At 37.1% G+C, this 15,406-nt stretch overlaps 1 protein-coding gene across 1 annotated transcript in view; it reads left to right on the forward strand.

The window, feature by feature from the left end:
* Positions 1–15,406, forward strand: part of LOC107725323 (protein FAM19A5-like) — a 45,815-nt gene that overhangs the window by 343 nt on the left and 30,066 nt on the right. The window contains exon 2 of the mRNA XM_016534558.1: positions 12,867–13,016. Coding sequence (XP_016390044.1) covers positions 12,867–13,016 — 150 coding nt within the window. The remainder of the gene's footprint in view (positions 1–12,866; positions 13,017–15,406) is intronic.

Here is a 15,406-nt window from a genome sequence, read left to right on the forward strand (position 1 = left end):
CATCAGAATACATGACTTTCGCTATGGCAACGGGGTCCAAATAACATCATATCTCTATGCATAGACTCACCTGATTTTGTCCCTTTTTTAAAGTTGTTTGAAAATGCAGCTGTCAGATTTCTCTGAGCCGAGCTTCTGCGCCTTAACACCCAGGGGACAAACCATCTCCTCTGAGAGACCCTGGAGAGCTTGTGATATTATTATGGAAATCTATAGCATAATATGGAGGGCATGCTTCACAACCCAGAGGAAAATTGTATTGCTCAGGGGTTGCTCTTTCACAAGCTCAGGAGATTTATTGGAGATGTAACTTTGTCTCCTAAAACGTCTTTGGAGAAATACGAATTTGAGATGTGGAACGCAAATGTGAAGAACCTCTGATTGCGGACTTGAGAAATCTGATCACAATTTGTGTCATTGTTGAGATTTCTCTCAGCTGAGATCTAATTTGTGGTTTTCTTTTCTACGTGAATGGCTTTTAGAGGCACATTGAGTGTGCCGGACTAGTTGTAGTGTGAAGCTCATGGGTCTCTGAAGTTCTTTTGCTTCTTCTAATGCTGTGAATGATGTGTTCAGGGACCAGTGCTTTTGTATGCATGCATTTGCATCAATGCCTACTGAACATGCATTACACAGTGTGTTGTTGCATGTGTGTGCGCGTTTCTGTGTGTGTTCTAAAGGTAATGAAGAGGATAGTCATGATTTGAGTCAGGGGTAAGAATGTGACTCACATTTGATAAGCTAACTGCCCTAAAAAGGCACTGGGAGGCATGTCATACATGGCACAGCGTTGTGTGCTGATGTGGAAGTTTTGCAGATGGCTGTCAGTGGGGGGTGCGATGGGGTTTTGAGTTAAGATGGGATATAATAAGAGATATTACAGACATTAACACTTCATCTCACGGTGGCGTCTTAGCACGGTAATACTGCAGATTTATGGGCACCCATGCTGCACAAATCCTCAAGTTTAACGGAGACGTTCAGCGCACTGAATGTTAGTAGGCGTGAATTGGTGTCTTGCTTTTGAGGGATCAAACATTCCTTCTAGAATCCTCTCAGTTAATGGTTGAGCTTTATTTGGGCTTCATGGCCTCCAGCTCAAACTAAGGAGGGAAACTCCTTTGCTGAAATACATTTTTTATTCTGACCACCATGAAAAAAAAACGAAAAAAACCTGAGGGCCTGAAATGTTTTCAAAATGTCCAGCTGCAGAAGCTGATAAATCACTAATCGAATGTCACTGAATGTGTTGTATTTTACAGGCAATGTGAGGACATATGTCTGCCATGAAGTCATGTTGTTCATGTATCTATAGATGGATAGAAAGATAGAATGATAAAACGATAGGCCAACAGCACGATAGAACAATAGATAGATAGTCATTACTCACCCTCATGTCATTCCAAGCGTAAATGACTTTCTATTTTCTGTGGGGGGAAAAAATGTGTTTATTTATCGATTAAAAAAACACAACATAAAAAATATGCTGTTTTGGGCCCCGTTAAATTTTATTGTAGACAAAAACAGTTGAACCATTTTTATAGACTATACTCTTCTGTGTTCTGCCAAAGTTTAAGAAACAAATATTTAACAGCGTTATTTTATTTATGTGTTTGTTTATTTTTAAGCACAGTCTGGTAGGGTTGCTCTCTGGTGGCATTTTCATGTTTCATTTAATTTATTTACATTTATGCATTTGTCATGCTTTTATCCAAAGGGACTTGCCTTTAATTATTTTGTAATCACTTCATATTTTTATGATTTAATTTGAATTTATTTATTTACTTATATTTCTCACTTACATTGCATTGAAGACTTTTTAAAATCAGTTCATATTTTTATTGCTTATGTATTTATTTTCCCACTGAAGAAAGACATACAGGTTTGGAATGAGTAAATAATGACTGAATTTTCAATTCTGGGAGACAAAAAATCCATTAAAGGAACATGATTTCGGTCTATAGCCGGATGAAGCAACAACTTATGATTGCTGTGATGCTACAGAGGTGGCCTTTCATTTCGATAATGATATCCGTGACCCTACTGAAGTTGTGGGTTAGATATTAATTTATCAATGTGTGTGACCATCGGCCTTTGCCGCTGTTTGGCTCCGAGTCATTTACAGATGAAAGCATGTGGTTTCGACAAGGCCTTGACCCTTCAAGCACCATAGGCATGTGATGAAAAACCATCATCGCTCTTGTCCTTTTAACGACCTTTTTAAAAGATCCAGCATACACATGCATATTATGATACCGCTTTAATTGTGGTAAGATGCAAGCGATATGGAGATGTGTGTGTGTCTTTGTGCGCTAGCAGTGCATGTGTTATAGTCGTGATTTAATTATGCCGTCCTCTCAGGCCAGGGCTGTCATCCAGGATCACAACAGAGCCGCTGTGATGACATCACGATAATGCACAGAGTGTTTTCATCACCGATGCTCGGAGTAACGAGAGGGACAGTGACGAGATGAGAGATTTACAAGATTAAAATCAATTGTCAGGAGTCCAATTAAAAAGTCTCTCTTCTTCCGAAGTGGAATTCCCCGGAAAGCTCGGAGCAGAAGATTAGTCGTTTGTTAAATATCGTAAAGAGATTTCAGTTTCATTGAGCACCTCCCGCACCACTGCGCGTTCAAACTAATGCCTGTGCAAATTTGATTCAGCTGCTTTGTGGTGTGAGATGCAAACAAGCTTCTCTGCATGTGCAAATCTGCAGGCTATTAGGACACAAGCTAAATGTCACTGACCGACGTCTCTCTTTATCCGTCAAACGCTCCAAATGCTGCACTGCACATCAGAGATACTGCTCGCGCTGGTTAAAGGTGATGTGTGACATTTTTCTGATGTTTAAGCACTTTCTAGTGTCTGGCTTAATATGCAGAGACAACTGTAAGCCGCTCGTTGGTTGATTTTCAAGGAGTTCTAATAAACCTGGAGAGCTATCTAGAAGTCTCATCCATCTTAATGGCAGTTGCTCGGCTGGTGCATGCGGCCTGGATGCTGCTGCCTTTGCTTGAGTTCCAGAAAGATTTTCTGAGCCAATCACCTGAGCCGTAAATGCCTCTGATCATTGCTTATTAGACAGACAAGGAAAACATAAGTCTGTTTCATGCTGTTGAGAGGCCTGTGAGGAAAAAAAATAGGTCACTTGTGAAACATCTACAATAATATTGTATGCCTACTTTCAGTGGCCATTTTTTTTTCTTTTTCAATTTGTCTTTTTAATTTAGTTCACTCTGTCATTATTTGTTTTAGTATAGAGTTTATCTTTAGTTTTTATTATTATTATATTATTATTTATTATTTTTAGGGCCAAAGTTTCGCTAACTACACTCTAAAAAATGCTGGGTTAAATATAACCCAGCACTGGGTTAAAAAGGGGCAAACCCAGCATTTTTTAGTGTAGTATTAAAAATAAAAAATAAATTGTTGTAAAGCATTTTTTAAGCACAATCTGATGGTTTAACTGTATAGTGGCGTTTTCGTGTTACATTTACATTTGTGTATTTGACATGTTTGACATTGAAGATTTTTTATTTATTTATTTATTCATTTATTTTTTGATAAATAATATAACTTAAAAGTATTTTAAACATGAACATGCTTAAATGAGTTTATATGTAAATATATATCTTGGTTTGGTTTAACGTTTTCCCCGATATTTTATTTTTTATTTTTATTTCAGTTAACTCAAATCTACTTAGTTTTCATTTTAGTTTTCGTTAATCATGATAACACTGAAGAAGCATACTTTTTTGACCATTATTATTTTCATCTATTATATCTCTCCCTTTGCAATCGAGCAGCAAGTATTGAATAATTGTTCATGGATATGACATAACTACACATTATCGACTATTTTGCGATTTGTCCCACCTAAACATGTCGTTTCAATAGGAAATGCATCAACACAGGGCAGAAAAGAAAACTCGTCAGGCAATTTCATGAGGCCTTTTCTGGAAGTGCTCTCAAGGAAAGGTAATTTATCTGTTGATTCTTGGCGGGTGAAATTTCTGACCACCTTTGACAACCACCAGCTATGATTTAAGATGGCATGATTTGTAGTAGATGTTGTTCTCTGACTGGTATCCAAAAACCCCACTACAGACGAGAATAATTCATATTAGTGAACACGTCTACGGCTGAGAGACAGATGGAGTGTGTTTGGCTTCGGAAATGGATTTACAGTGCGGGAGAGTGATGAAATAAAAGGGCTTCTGTGTGCTTTTTAAGACAGGCCCATTACCTGCAACACGTACTTTTGTCTGTCAGGCCCTTTTGGGGGGTTCGGTAACAGAGAAATGTGTGGGTCGCTCCGAGTGGCTGTGAATCCTGCCCTGACAGCTCCCCCCACAAAGCGCCGCCATTCGTCATGGCAAAGACAGGAAATCAAAGTGCACTTGGCTGTGGGTGTGCACTCTGGGCCACAGAACAGACAGATGGATGAGCTGTCACCAACATCAGCGCTGCCAGTTTATTTAACAATACATTTGGAAATGTCAGAGTTCCCTCTGTGGACTTTTCGCCCTGCCACCGCCGACACCTTTCGGCTTCCACCGTTGAGCTCGGGTATCAGTGGGTGGGAAGAGATGATTCTAATTATAATGCAGCAGAAGTTCTCAGCACATCCTGTAGGAAAGAAAGACTCCAATAGTCTTGTTTTTGTGTTTCAACAAAGATCTCAACAGTGCTGCAGAACAGTGTCTGTCTGTCTGTCTGTCTATCTATCTATCTATCTATCTAATAGCATAATTGCAGTGATATTATATTCTTTCAACTTCAATTCACTTTAATTCTACTTCCTTACATTCAAGTTTAAATTGCAGTCCTCTATCCTGTTTGCTTCCTCAATTCAAGTTCAGGAACTGAGTTGGAATTGAACAGACATTCTCATTGTCATATTTGAATGGTGCACAACCCTTTAGTGCAAATGTATTGCACAACCTCTGAGCAATAAATTTGTCCTCTGGGATTACTTGGATGAACCACAGTGTATGAATCGATGGTTATTTTTGCACTCTCCCTAAATGCCATTGTCATAATGTTGTGTAGGTGGGCAGGACAGATATGTCATTTCCAGCAGTACAATTTGCAAAATGCAATTTCTTCCTCAACAAAGGCCACTAGCTCCCAGCATGCCAGATGTTAATGATGCCCCGTGTCATAAATTTAGTGCCAAGAAACCACTTGTGCCTCTGTAGGTAATGAAGCCGTGGAAGTGAACGGATGTTTATGCAAAACTCAAAAGCTTTTTAAGGCAAAATCAATTGTGTTGCATTGTGCCAGCCATTTTTTTACATTTTTCCGCTGCTGGGTGAATATAAATTTAATTCATGTCAAATGCCACCCTGCTCTAGTTCGTTGTGTTCCTGTTCTCTCTCTCTCTCTCTCTCTCTCTCTCTCTCTCTCTCTCTCTCCGCCGCGCGGTTTTCTTGTGGACAGATATGTCATTTCCAGCAGTACAATTTGCAAAATGCAATTTCTTCCTCAACAAAGGCCACTAGCTCCCAGCATGCCAGATGTTAATGATGCCCCGTGTCATAAATTTAGTGCCAAGAAACCACTTGTGCCTCTGTAGGTAATGAAGCCGTGGAAGTGAACGGATGTTTATGCAAAACTCAAAAGCTTTTTAAGGCAAAATCAATTGTGTTGCATTGTGCCAGCCATTTTTTTACATTTTTCCGCTGCTGGGTGAATATAAATTTAATTCATGTCAAATGCCACCCTGCTCTAGTTAGTTCTGCTCCTGTTCTCTCTCTCTCTCTCAGCTGAGAGGAATTCTTGAGCATCTAATATATGAAGATGAATGATATGATGTTCTGCAGTATTTTAGCTTCACTGCTTTCTCTCTCTTTCTCTCTTGAGATTTTCTGTCTGACTTTACCGTTGTCAGATGTTGTATGAAGTGTGCGACCTTTGTTCCCTGGCTTGTTGCTAACTTGTGTCAATTTTTGTTATAGCCGTCCTCATTCCACTTGAGGTTGATGCTCAATGACAGAGATGTTTAAACAGGTTCTTAGAGGGTTAGGGTGAGTTAATTAGCTCTTCAGTACACAATGCAGGAGGTTATGGCCATTTCTATTGCTGAACATAACTGTTAACAGCAAAGACAAACTGTAAAGAGGGGCAGTTTTCTGCCTGCGATCTGCGGCTCAAGCTGCGCCTCTTTCCACTCGTACAGTAACAAAGGATTAGCTTGACTGTCTGTGGACTGAAGAGATGTATTTGAGTAAATCCCACGATACCTGTCAAGAACGTCGTTTTCCACCACAAAGAAAGAGAATAGTACATACTTAAAGGAATACTCGCATTTACTCTCTTTCATGTCATGTGTGGAGCATCAAAGGAGATGTTTAACACTGTGTGAACCACTGTCTTCCTTGTGATGAAAGTGGACTGGGATCAGGGTCTAAATAGGATGGGGAAAAGCACCATAAAACATAATGAAAGTAGTCCAGATGACTTGTGCACTACATTCTGTCTTCTGATACAATGTACTGTAAAGTACAATAGCTTAATACATGTATTTGATTTGATTTGATTGTTATATTATTTTAGTCTTATGATAATAGAACACATTTTATTTTAATTTAGAATTTTATTGTATTTTTTGTTTTTTATTATTTTAATCTTGAGCTTATACATTTTTTTTTAATGTATCGTTTTATTGTTTTTTTTTTTTTTATTTTGTATTATTTTAATCTTGTGATAATATAACACATTTTTATTTTATTTTATATTTTATATTTTATTTTATTTTATTAATAGAACAGATTTAGCCCTAAATTCTCATTGCTTCTTTTTACTTTTTCTTTTTTCTGTTATTGATAAATGTATTCACATTACTGTAACAGGAAAATAAAATTAGAAAATTAAATTAAATAAAAAATTAAATTTAGAATTTGTATTTTTTGTTTTTTATTATTTTAATCTTGAGCTTATACATTTTTTTTTAATGTATCGTTTTATTGTATTTTTTTTTATTATTTTGTATTATTTTAATCTTGTGATAATATAACACATTTTTATTTTATTTTATATTTTATATTTTAGTTTATTTTATTAATAGAACAGATTTAGCCCTAAATTCTCATTGCTTCTTTTTACTTTTTCTTTTTTCTGTTATTGATAAATGTATTCACATTACTGTAACAGGAAAATAAAATTAGAAAATTAAATTAAATAAAAAATTAAAATAGGTTTTATTTAAATGGCAATGGTTTTATTAATTAATTAATTTTACTACTTTATTGTAGTATTTGTTGTACTGCCTCTATACTGGTTTTAATATACAATATTGCATTACAGTATTTGTTTTACTGTAACAGTGACAACACGAAAAAATGACAAAATATTCAAAAGTAAAATTAATTATTATTATTATTATTGTTGTGGTTGTTGTTGTTTAGCATTACAGTAATGAGAATTAGTAATAAAATGTGCTTAATTATCATTAAAAATCTCTTTGGTCTTAAAAATCGAATTAAATGTTATCTTAATACAAACTACTTTATACTTCTTTTATTCTTTTAAATTTAGACATGTATTGTTGACATGTTTGGACATGTTTTTAACTGGTTTCATGAGATTCATCCATTCACTGCCATCACGTGTTAAACTTTTAGCACTCCTGCTGACTCAAGTGATTGAAACCCAGTGAGAGTCTGCAGTGAAATGTGTTTTGTCTAACCCTTATCTGTTGTTGAAAACTCCAGAAAGAAACAGGTGACATCTTCCTGTCTGCTGTCCTGTGGTGCTGCGTTTGGAGAGAAGGTGGTGTTTTGAACTGCACTAGCTTTAAACCTCATGTTCCCTTGCAGTTGTTACCTACATCTTTTGGCTGAAAATGACACTGCAGACCTGAATCTAGTTCCTGTGAGAGAGGAAGTAGAGTCTGCAGAAGAGCAGACTGAGTTTGGTGACCCGGTCTCTGCTCCAGCAGGGTGTCTTTGTGCTGCTCTGTGCCCAGGTGCATGTAGATCCTTATCGTTTAATTTGGTCTGTCGTGTCTGGACTAAACAGGCAGAAAAACCTCCTGTCATATCAATTAACTTAACAACCGGTGATGGAATGGCTGTCAAGCTTTTGGCACATCAAACCATCTGACTCTATCTCTTTCTTTCTCTCTTTCCATCCTGTTTTCCGAGGCTTATCTCCATCCGTCCCCATTCATCCTCTGACTGTTAAACATGGACAGAACGCTGGTTATTTCATGCCATTGATGTGCCTGGCCAGCAGCACACAGCTGTTTCTCTCTCTGTTTGTGTGTGTGTGTGTGCGCACCATTTGCAGGTGTTTCTTTAATTAACGGGAACTCTTATGTCCCAGGGGTTGATTTTTATTAAAACGAATTAAAATATATTAAATTACTTTTCCCCCCCTGTTTGTTATATGAAGGTCGCACACATTTGGAAAGTTTTTAACATGCCTTCACCATTTTATTTTTGTATAACTGTTTTACGTTTGTCTCAGACCAAGATTTTCAATCTTAAAACATAAACATAAATATAAATGATTACCTTTTTTAAATGATGATAATCTAAACCTAATCTAAAGCCTAAAGAGTCAAATAAACAAACAATTTACACACTAAACACAGTTTTAATTTATTTTTATTTTTATATTTGTTCACACTCTCTGGGAAAGTGTTTAACATCCCTTTGCCGTTTTCATTCATTCATTCATTCATTCGTTCATTCATTTCTCAAAAGGTTACCTAAAGAGTCAAATAAACAAACAATTTACACACTAAACACAGTTTTAATTTATTTTTATATTTGTTCACACTCTCTGGGAAAGTGTTTAACATCCCTTTGCCGTTTTCATTCATTCATTCATTCATTCGTTCATTCATTTCTCAAAAGGTTTTTATGTATTATTGTTTGTCTCAGACAAATAGAAATTTTTATTTTATTTTATTTTTACATTTGTCCCAGACCAAGATTTATAATATTAATATTAAAGCATATATAAATAAAAATTATTAAAATTTTAAAATGATGATAACTTTACTTATGATAACATTACTTCCCTTATACTTGTCTCATATCTTGATTTCCATTTTTACACAAATTATGATTGATATCCATCGCAACCCTTCATTTCAAGTCAATGTACTTGGTTACCAAGGCAACAATAGCATCAGTGATGAGCATGATTGAAATTAAATATAATACATATGTATATATATGTGTGTGTGTGTGAGTGAATATATATATATATATGCTTAATTAATACTTAATTCCCAGTTAAGCTCTAATTTTGTCAAGTTATGCAACAAAATGTTCAGTATGCTGTTAGCAGACAAATCAAATTAACTCATGCAAGTGTGTAAAGTGTGAATTTATTTTCTAGCAGAAACAAAAGTGCTGTAGTTGAAGAAACATCTCGGAATGAAATGAAACAGAATAAAAGAGGGGCAAACAGAGAAGCATCAGAGGACTGAAGGAGGGGTTAATTCTCTTATCTAAATTCTGAGCTGTGGAGGATTAATGTGGGCCGTTATGGAAAGAGGTTGTGGCTCTATTTTGGAGGAGGCTGATCAGAGCGAGAGAAGGAGCGAGACAGAGAGAGGTGACCTTCAGCGTTCTCCATAGTCTTTACAATAATGATGTCTGCTGGGATTTCTCATCTCCACTCAACAAGATGCCCCCATCGCCGTCAAGGTTAAAACAATTTCAATAGACTGTGCATCTGACACGTGCGGCCTGAAATTGCGTGTAAGTTTTGCTCTTGGTGGTGCGTAATGTTTCGTATTGTGTTGTTGCAAGAGGAAACTTACTTGTATGTGCCAAGTGAGATTTTGAAGTGAGAATGGGATGAACGGTAGTTCATTAATGCAGACACTAATTAGGAGTCCTACAAATATAGATATATTTACCAGAGTTTTTTTTTTTAATTCAAGCTTTTTTACTGTTGGAATTGGGCTGACTGTCTGTCCACTGCACATCGTATTCAATTCCTCCAGTTTCTTCCTGAAAGGCATGTGTCTTCTCGGGTTCGCTGACTTTAACCTGTTGTTTTGAAGTAGTAATTGTCCAGGCCGGTGGACTGTGAAAGCCTTTGGTCGTCCTGTTGGGAGTCCGAGCTTTGCGTTCGACACATCCGTCTAAATCAGATCAGCCTGTGCCGACTGTTGACCAAGCAGTAGCAGTCATCAGCTCCACACTGCTGTCTTTGCATTTCAATGGGTCAGGTGCTAATGCAACGGGAGAGTGGATGGGCTGTTTTTTGCGAGTGTAAAATATGATTAATAGCAATAAGCCATTCAGCCCTGCAATCAGCAGCAGCTTAAAGCTGGAATCAAGGCTGACACGTTGACAAACAGAGAATATGGTGCATGAATAGACTCTTTTTGGACCGTCTTCCATCAAGCATTGATTAAAGTTGCAGTGTCGCTGCATTCTGGAGACAATAGTTAGGCTTTTTGCTTTTTTAGGGTATTTTTTTGAGGGTGAGATCTGATTGGCTGTCCATTCGGTCTGATCAGAGTGAATTATTGCGCCCTTGAGATGAGCTTCCTGTGAAAGGGAATCTTAAAGCAGGAGTCGGTGGTGATTCATCACTGTTCCCGAGTTCTATTACACATATAAAAATCCCCTTTCATCACATCTCTGTTGGCCCTTCAACGGTATCACACAAGATTAATTAATATTGTAAATCTGCTTTTATTGCCATTTTAAACAGGCGGATTTAAAGAGTTGTACCCGGCCACTTTTCTTTTTTGATCAAACACAAAGAAAGAGCGAAGACAGGAAGTGAAGGAACAAGGAAGACTTTTCTCACTGACATGAATTGTGATTATGATTATGTATAAGTCAGCTAATGTCTAGCCAGACTTTTTGCACTTTTCGTTCTTTTTCTACAAAGCTTGCTGGTCATTGTGGTCACTTGAATAGAAGTTGTGAGCTTTGCCAGCACACTAAAAGTGTCAAAACTACTCAGCCAAGCATTTATGCCTGTCAGAGAAACCATTGAGTGGAAGTGGTCTCGAAGGACGTAAAAGAAAGAGATTTTGCTTTGAAAAAGGCTTGAACAACTATGAACACCTTTAGAGAAGCGAAAAGCTACCATTTAAGCGACGCCTTAAATTATCTCAGGTATCCGTCTGCTTCTAAAGACATGATGAGGAACTAAACGGAGACATGATGGTCCAAAAGTGGCCTTCTGATATATGATAGCTTTGTGTAATGCACAGTCAAAATTGAAGTTGATTTTCACTGTTAAACTTGTGGTAACCTCTGAGACTGAATCATTGAGTCAGTTTTTTGAACTAGAGATCCAAATCAGTTGTTGACTCAAATAACCATCTTTATTGTGCACAAGTCACCACTTTCATGGTGTCATTTTGGAGTGTGACAGACAGCCCCAGTTCTCATTCACTTTCATTGTACTGTTACATGATTTTCATAGTACAGGCAATGGGGAAAAATGAGATTTTATGCTGGTATTCAGAGCTGTTGGACTAGATATCTATTTTAAAAGAATATTTCACCCAAAGAATGAAAATGTTGTTTCCAATCCAGATGACTTTCTGTCTTATAACTGATTGTACAGGTTGTTCTTTTCCATGCAATTACAATGAATGATGACTGGGGCTTTCAAACTTCTAAATTGGCCAAAAAGCACAGTAAAAGTGATCAAAAAGTGGCCTTCTGATAGCTTTGTATAATGCACAGTTAAAACAGAAGTTGTTTTTCACTGTTAAACTCGGGGTAACCTCTGAGACTGAATCATTGAGTCAGTGAGTTGAACTAGAGATCCAAATCAGTCCGATTCATGAATTAATCATTTAGACCAGTTTTGTGAGCTTGATTAGCCTATTCTTTTAAAAGAATACAAAGACTCCAAAGAATAATTTGTTCACCAAGTTCCTGATGCAGAAGTACTGTATGGCTTTAGAAGACTTAGAATATAGTTGTTGACTCAAATGAACCACTTTTATAGTGCACAAGTCAAATTATGCACATTTGTGATGTGAATTTGGAGCTTTACAGTTTTTATTAGTGATTTTCATAGCATAGGCAATGAGAAAATTTATGCTGGATTTTATGCTGGTATTCAGAGCTGTTAGACTAGATATCTATTTTAAAAGAACATTTCACCCCCAAAATTAAAATGTTGTTTCTAATCTATATGACTTTATGTCTTATAACTATTTGTACCGGTTGTTCCTTTCCATGCTGTTACAATGAATGATGAGTGGGGCTTTTAAACTTTAAAAAAAGAACAAAAAAGTACCATAAAAGTGGCCATGTATGATAATTTTGAGTAATGCAAACTGAAGTTGTTTTTTCAGTGTTAAACTTGGAGTAGCCTCTGAGACTGAATCAGTAAGTCTTCAGTCCAATTCATTAAGGAATCATTCGTTCATGTTTTGTAAACTCAAAGACTCATTCATAAAATATTCCTCATGAGTATAGTTGTTGAATCAAATGAACCAATTTTATAGTGCACGCATCAAATGAACCACTTTTGTGGTGCCATTTTAGAGCTTGACAGCCATAGTTCTCATTCACTTTCATTGTATTGATTTACAAATTACCTTTGTGTTTCGCACAAAAAAAAGAAAGTTAAACAGGTTTGAAATGACATGAGATTGAGTTAACAACGGCAGTGTTCATTTTTGGGTGAACCGTTTCTTTAAATGTTCTATTTCACCGAAAGCCATCCATGTTTATTTCCCTCCATGATTGCTTTGGCAATCATTCTCAGACTGCTACATAGCAATGCACTCAAAAGATAGGCTCATTTTAAGAGATATTTAACCTTCATGTTGAAGTTTATATAACAAGATTTTACTACTGATATCTTTATTATGTCACGCTTTCTGAAATGTATGTATGTGTGTGTGTCCTCCACAGGTCAGTTGGCAGTAGGCACATGTGAGATAGTGATGTTGAATAGAGACAGCAGTCAACCCAAGCGCACTATCGCCAGGCAGACAGCCCGCTGTGCCTGCCGGAGAGGACAGATCGCTGGCACCACACGGGCCCGACCAGCATGCGTGGACGGTGAGATGCATCCCACACACACACACACATTCTCACATTGTGTGGATGTGCACACACATATATCCGTTCACAGCATGCAACAAGCCACGTCATGTCATTTGACTTCACTGTTGAATTTGCATTGCATTGTTTTTTTTTTCTCGTGTCAAAATCCTGTATCACACAATATAACACAATAGTCAGACTTGCTACATGTAAAGAAATATTCCTCTCTGCAATGTGTGCTGTGTCAAAGCCGAGGATGGATGAGGATCGCTGAAAAGGGAAAGAAAAAAATGTAATCTTTGGATTGTGTCTGTCACTGCGGTTTAGGAGGAATATTTGAGCCTGTCTGTTCTGCCGAGCACCGGATGTGGCGGAGTATCTCATGAGCTTTCAGCCTTTCTTAGGTTGTAAACCTGAATATGATGGTAGTCGTTGTTTCTGTAGCAAATAAACCCAACTCTCCTGACAGCTGGGGTCGTGTAGTTTGTTTTTTTCAGCGCAATGGTGTTTTTTGGTAAATGCTATATAGCTTGAGCTCTTCAACGACACATTAGTAGTACTTTGTAACGGCAAGACCAGAGTAATTAACCAAGAGAGTACCACAATTACAGCTGTGGGAAATTGATTTTTATTGGCTTTCTCTGCTGCCTTCATGCTCCATTAGTAGTGGATCCATTAAAGAAGGACCTGTTGCGTGAACACGCACACATGCTGTAAAATTACAGGCTACCTCATGACTGCTGGACAGAGAAAATTAAAGGGGTCATATGATGCGATTTCAAGTTTTCCTTTCTCGTGACCCCTTTAAAGTTTAAAAAATGTAGAGATTACATTAAAGATCCATCCATCCATCCACCCATCAGCATTTAGCCTATATACCTATTGTTGCTTCTCATCCGGTCCTCATATCCACTGCATTATAGAGCTCAACAGAGGGATTTAGAAATTTAAAATGCCAAAATTTCCATGACGAAATTGATTTGTAAATGTATTAATATTTCATGGTACAACTGCCATAAGCTCTGAGGTTAAGCGTCAGGATGTGCTTCTGTACAATCCATAAGTAATTTCTACTTCATTTAGATTTATATTAAAATAACGAAATAAACAAAAAATATATACATATATGCGCACACACGCATACATACAGTACAGTTTTTTGCAATTTGCATTTGCTTTCCATTGTTGTATGGTTTGTTATGATAGGACAATATTTGGCCGAGAAACAAGTATTTGAAAATCTGGAATCTGAGGGTACAAACAAATCTAAATATTGAGAAAATCACCTTTAAATTTGTCCAAATTAAGTCCTTAGCAATGCATATCAAAAATTAAGTTTTGATATATTTACGGTAGGAAATTTACAAAATATCTTCATGGAACGTGATCTTTACTTAATACCCTAATGGTTTTTGGCATAAAAGAAAAATCGATAATTTTGACCCATACAATGTATTGTTGGCTATTGCTACAAATATACCCCAGCGACTTAAGACTGGTTTTGTGGTCTAGGGTCACATATATATATATATAATGCTCTGATTTTATTTAACTTATTTTTTTTTATGTATGTATTGGTAAGATTTGGTAAGATTTTTTAAGTTTTTGAAAGTCTCTTATGCTCCCCAAGGCTGCATTTATTTATCACAAATACAGTAAAGCAGTAATATTGTGGAATATTACAATTTAATTAGGGACTTTAACACTTTTTGTTTTTGAACGTTCTACGCTTTAAGCTAAAATTATCTAAATTTTAAAAATGATTCAGGGCTTCCAGTTAAGATTAGTTGACATGTCCTTCAGGCAGCCCACCCAATATTTATAGTTTTGCAAATCGCTAAATCATTACTGAATGGCTTTTTTTAAAACCATGAAAAAGAATGGAAATTTATGTCCTGAACTCACAGCAATGAAAAACTGTGTGCACTCTGTTGAGCTCTATTCGGTCAGATGGCAGTCTGCAGGTGAGGCTGTGTCTGGCAGATGAGTCCGGGGGGCAGATGGTCAAGGGTCCCGGGGGAGAGAGTGAGGCTATGTGCGGGTCAGGTCCCTGCAGACGTCTGAATCGGTGTAGGTGTGCTGGACGGAGCCGGCTCAGGTGTTGCATGCGCACAGAGAGACGAATTGAGTCATGATGCAGAACAGAGGTACCTTGGGAAACAGTGTGGGTGTGATTCATTCTATTTGAAGCTGGACTCGTTCTCTCTTTACAAACGCAATGGTCAGTGGGTGGTATCTTTTTTCACATGCAGGGAGGAACAGGAAATTATCCGGTGCATGCGTGTTTACATTGATTCTCGTTCCGCTGCTTTTGTGTGCATTTCTGGGGGGATTTTGCATATGTCTGCCCCATATACAGTGACCCTGATCTTGTTCTATCTATTTGCAAGCAGTTAATGATCAGT

The sequence above is a fragment of the Sinocyclocheilus rhinocerous genome, unplaced genomic scaffold, assembly GCF_001515625.1.
Source record: "Sinocyclocheilus rhinocerous isolate Xijiao unplaced genomic scaffold, SAMN03320098_v1.1 scaffold785, whole genome shotgun sequence".
Lineage (NCBI taxonomy): Eukaryota > Metazoa > Chordata > Actinopteri > Cypriniformes > Cyprinidae > Sinocyclocheilus > Sinocyclocheilus rhinocerous.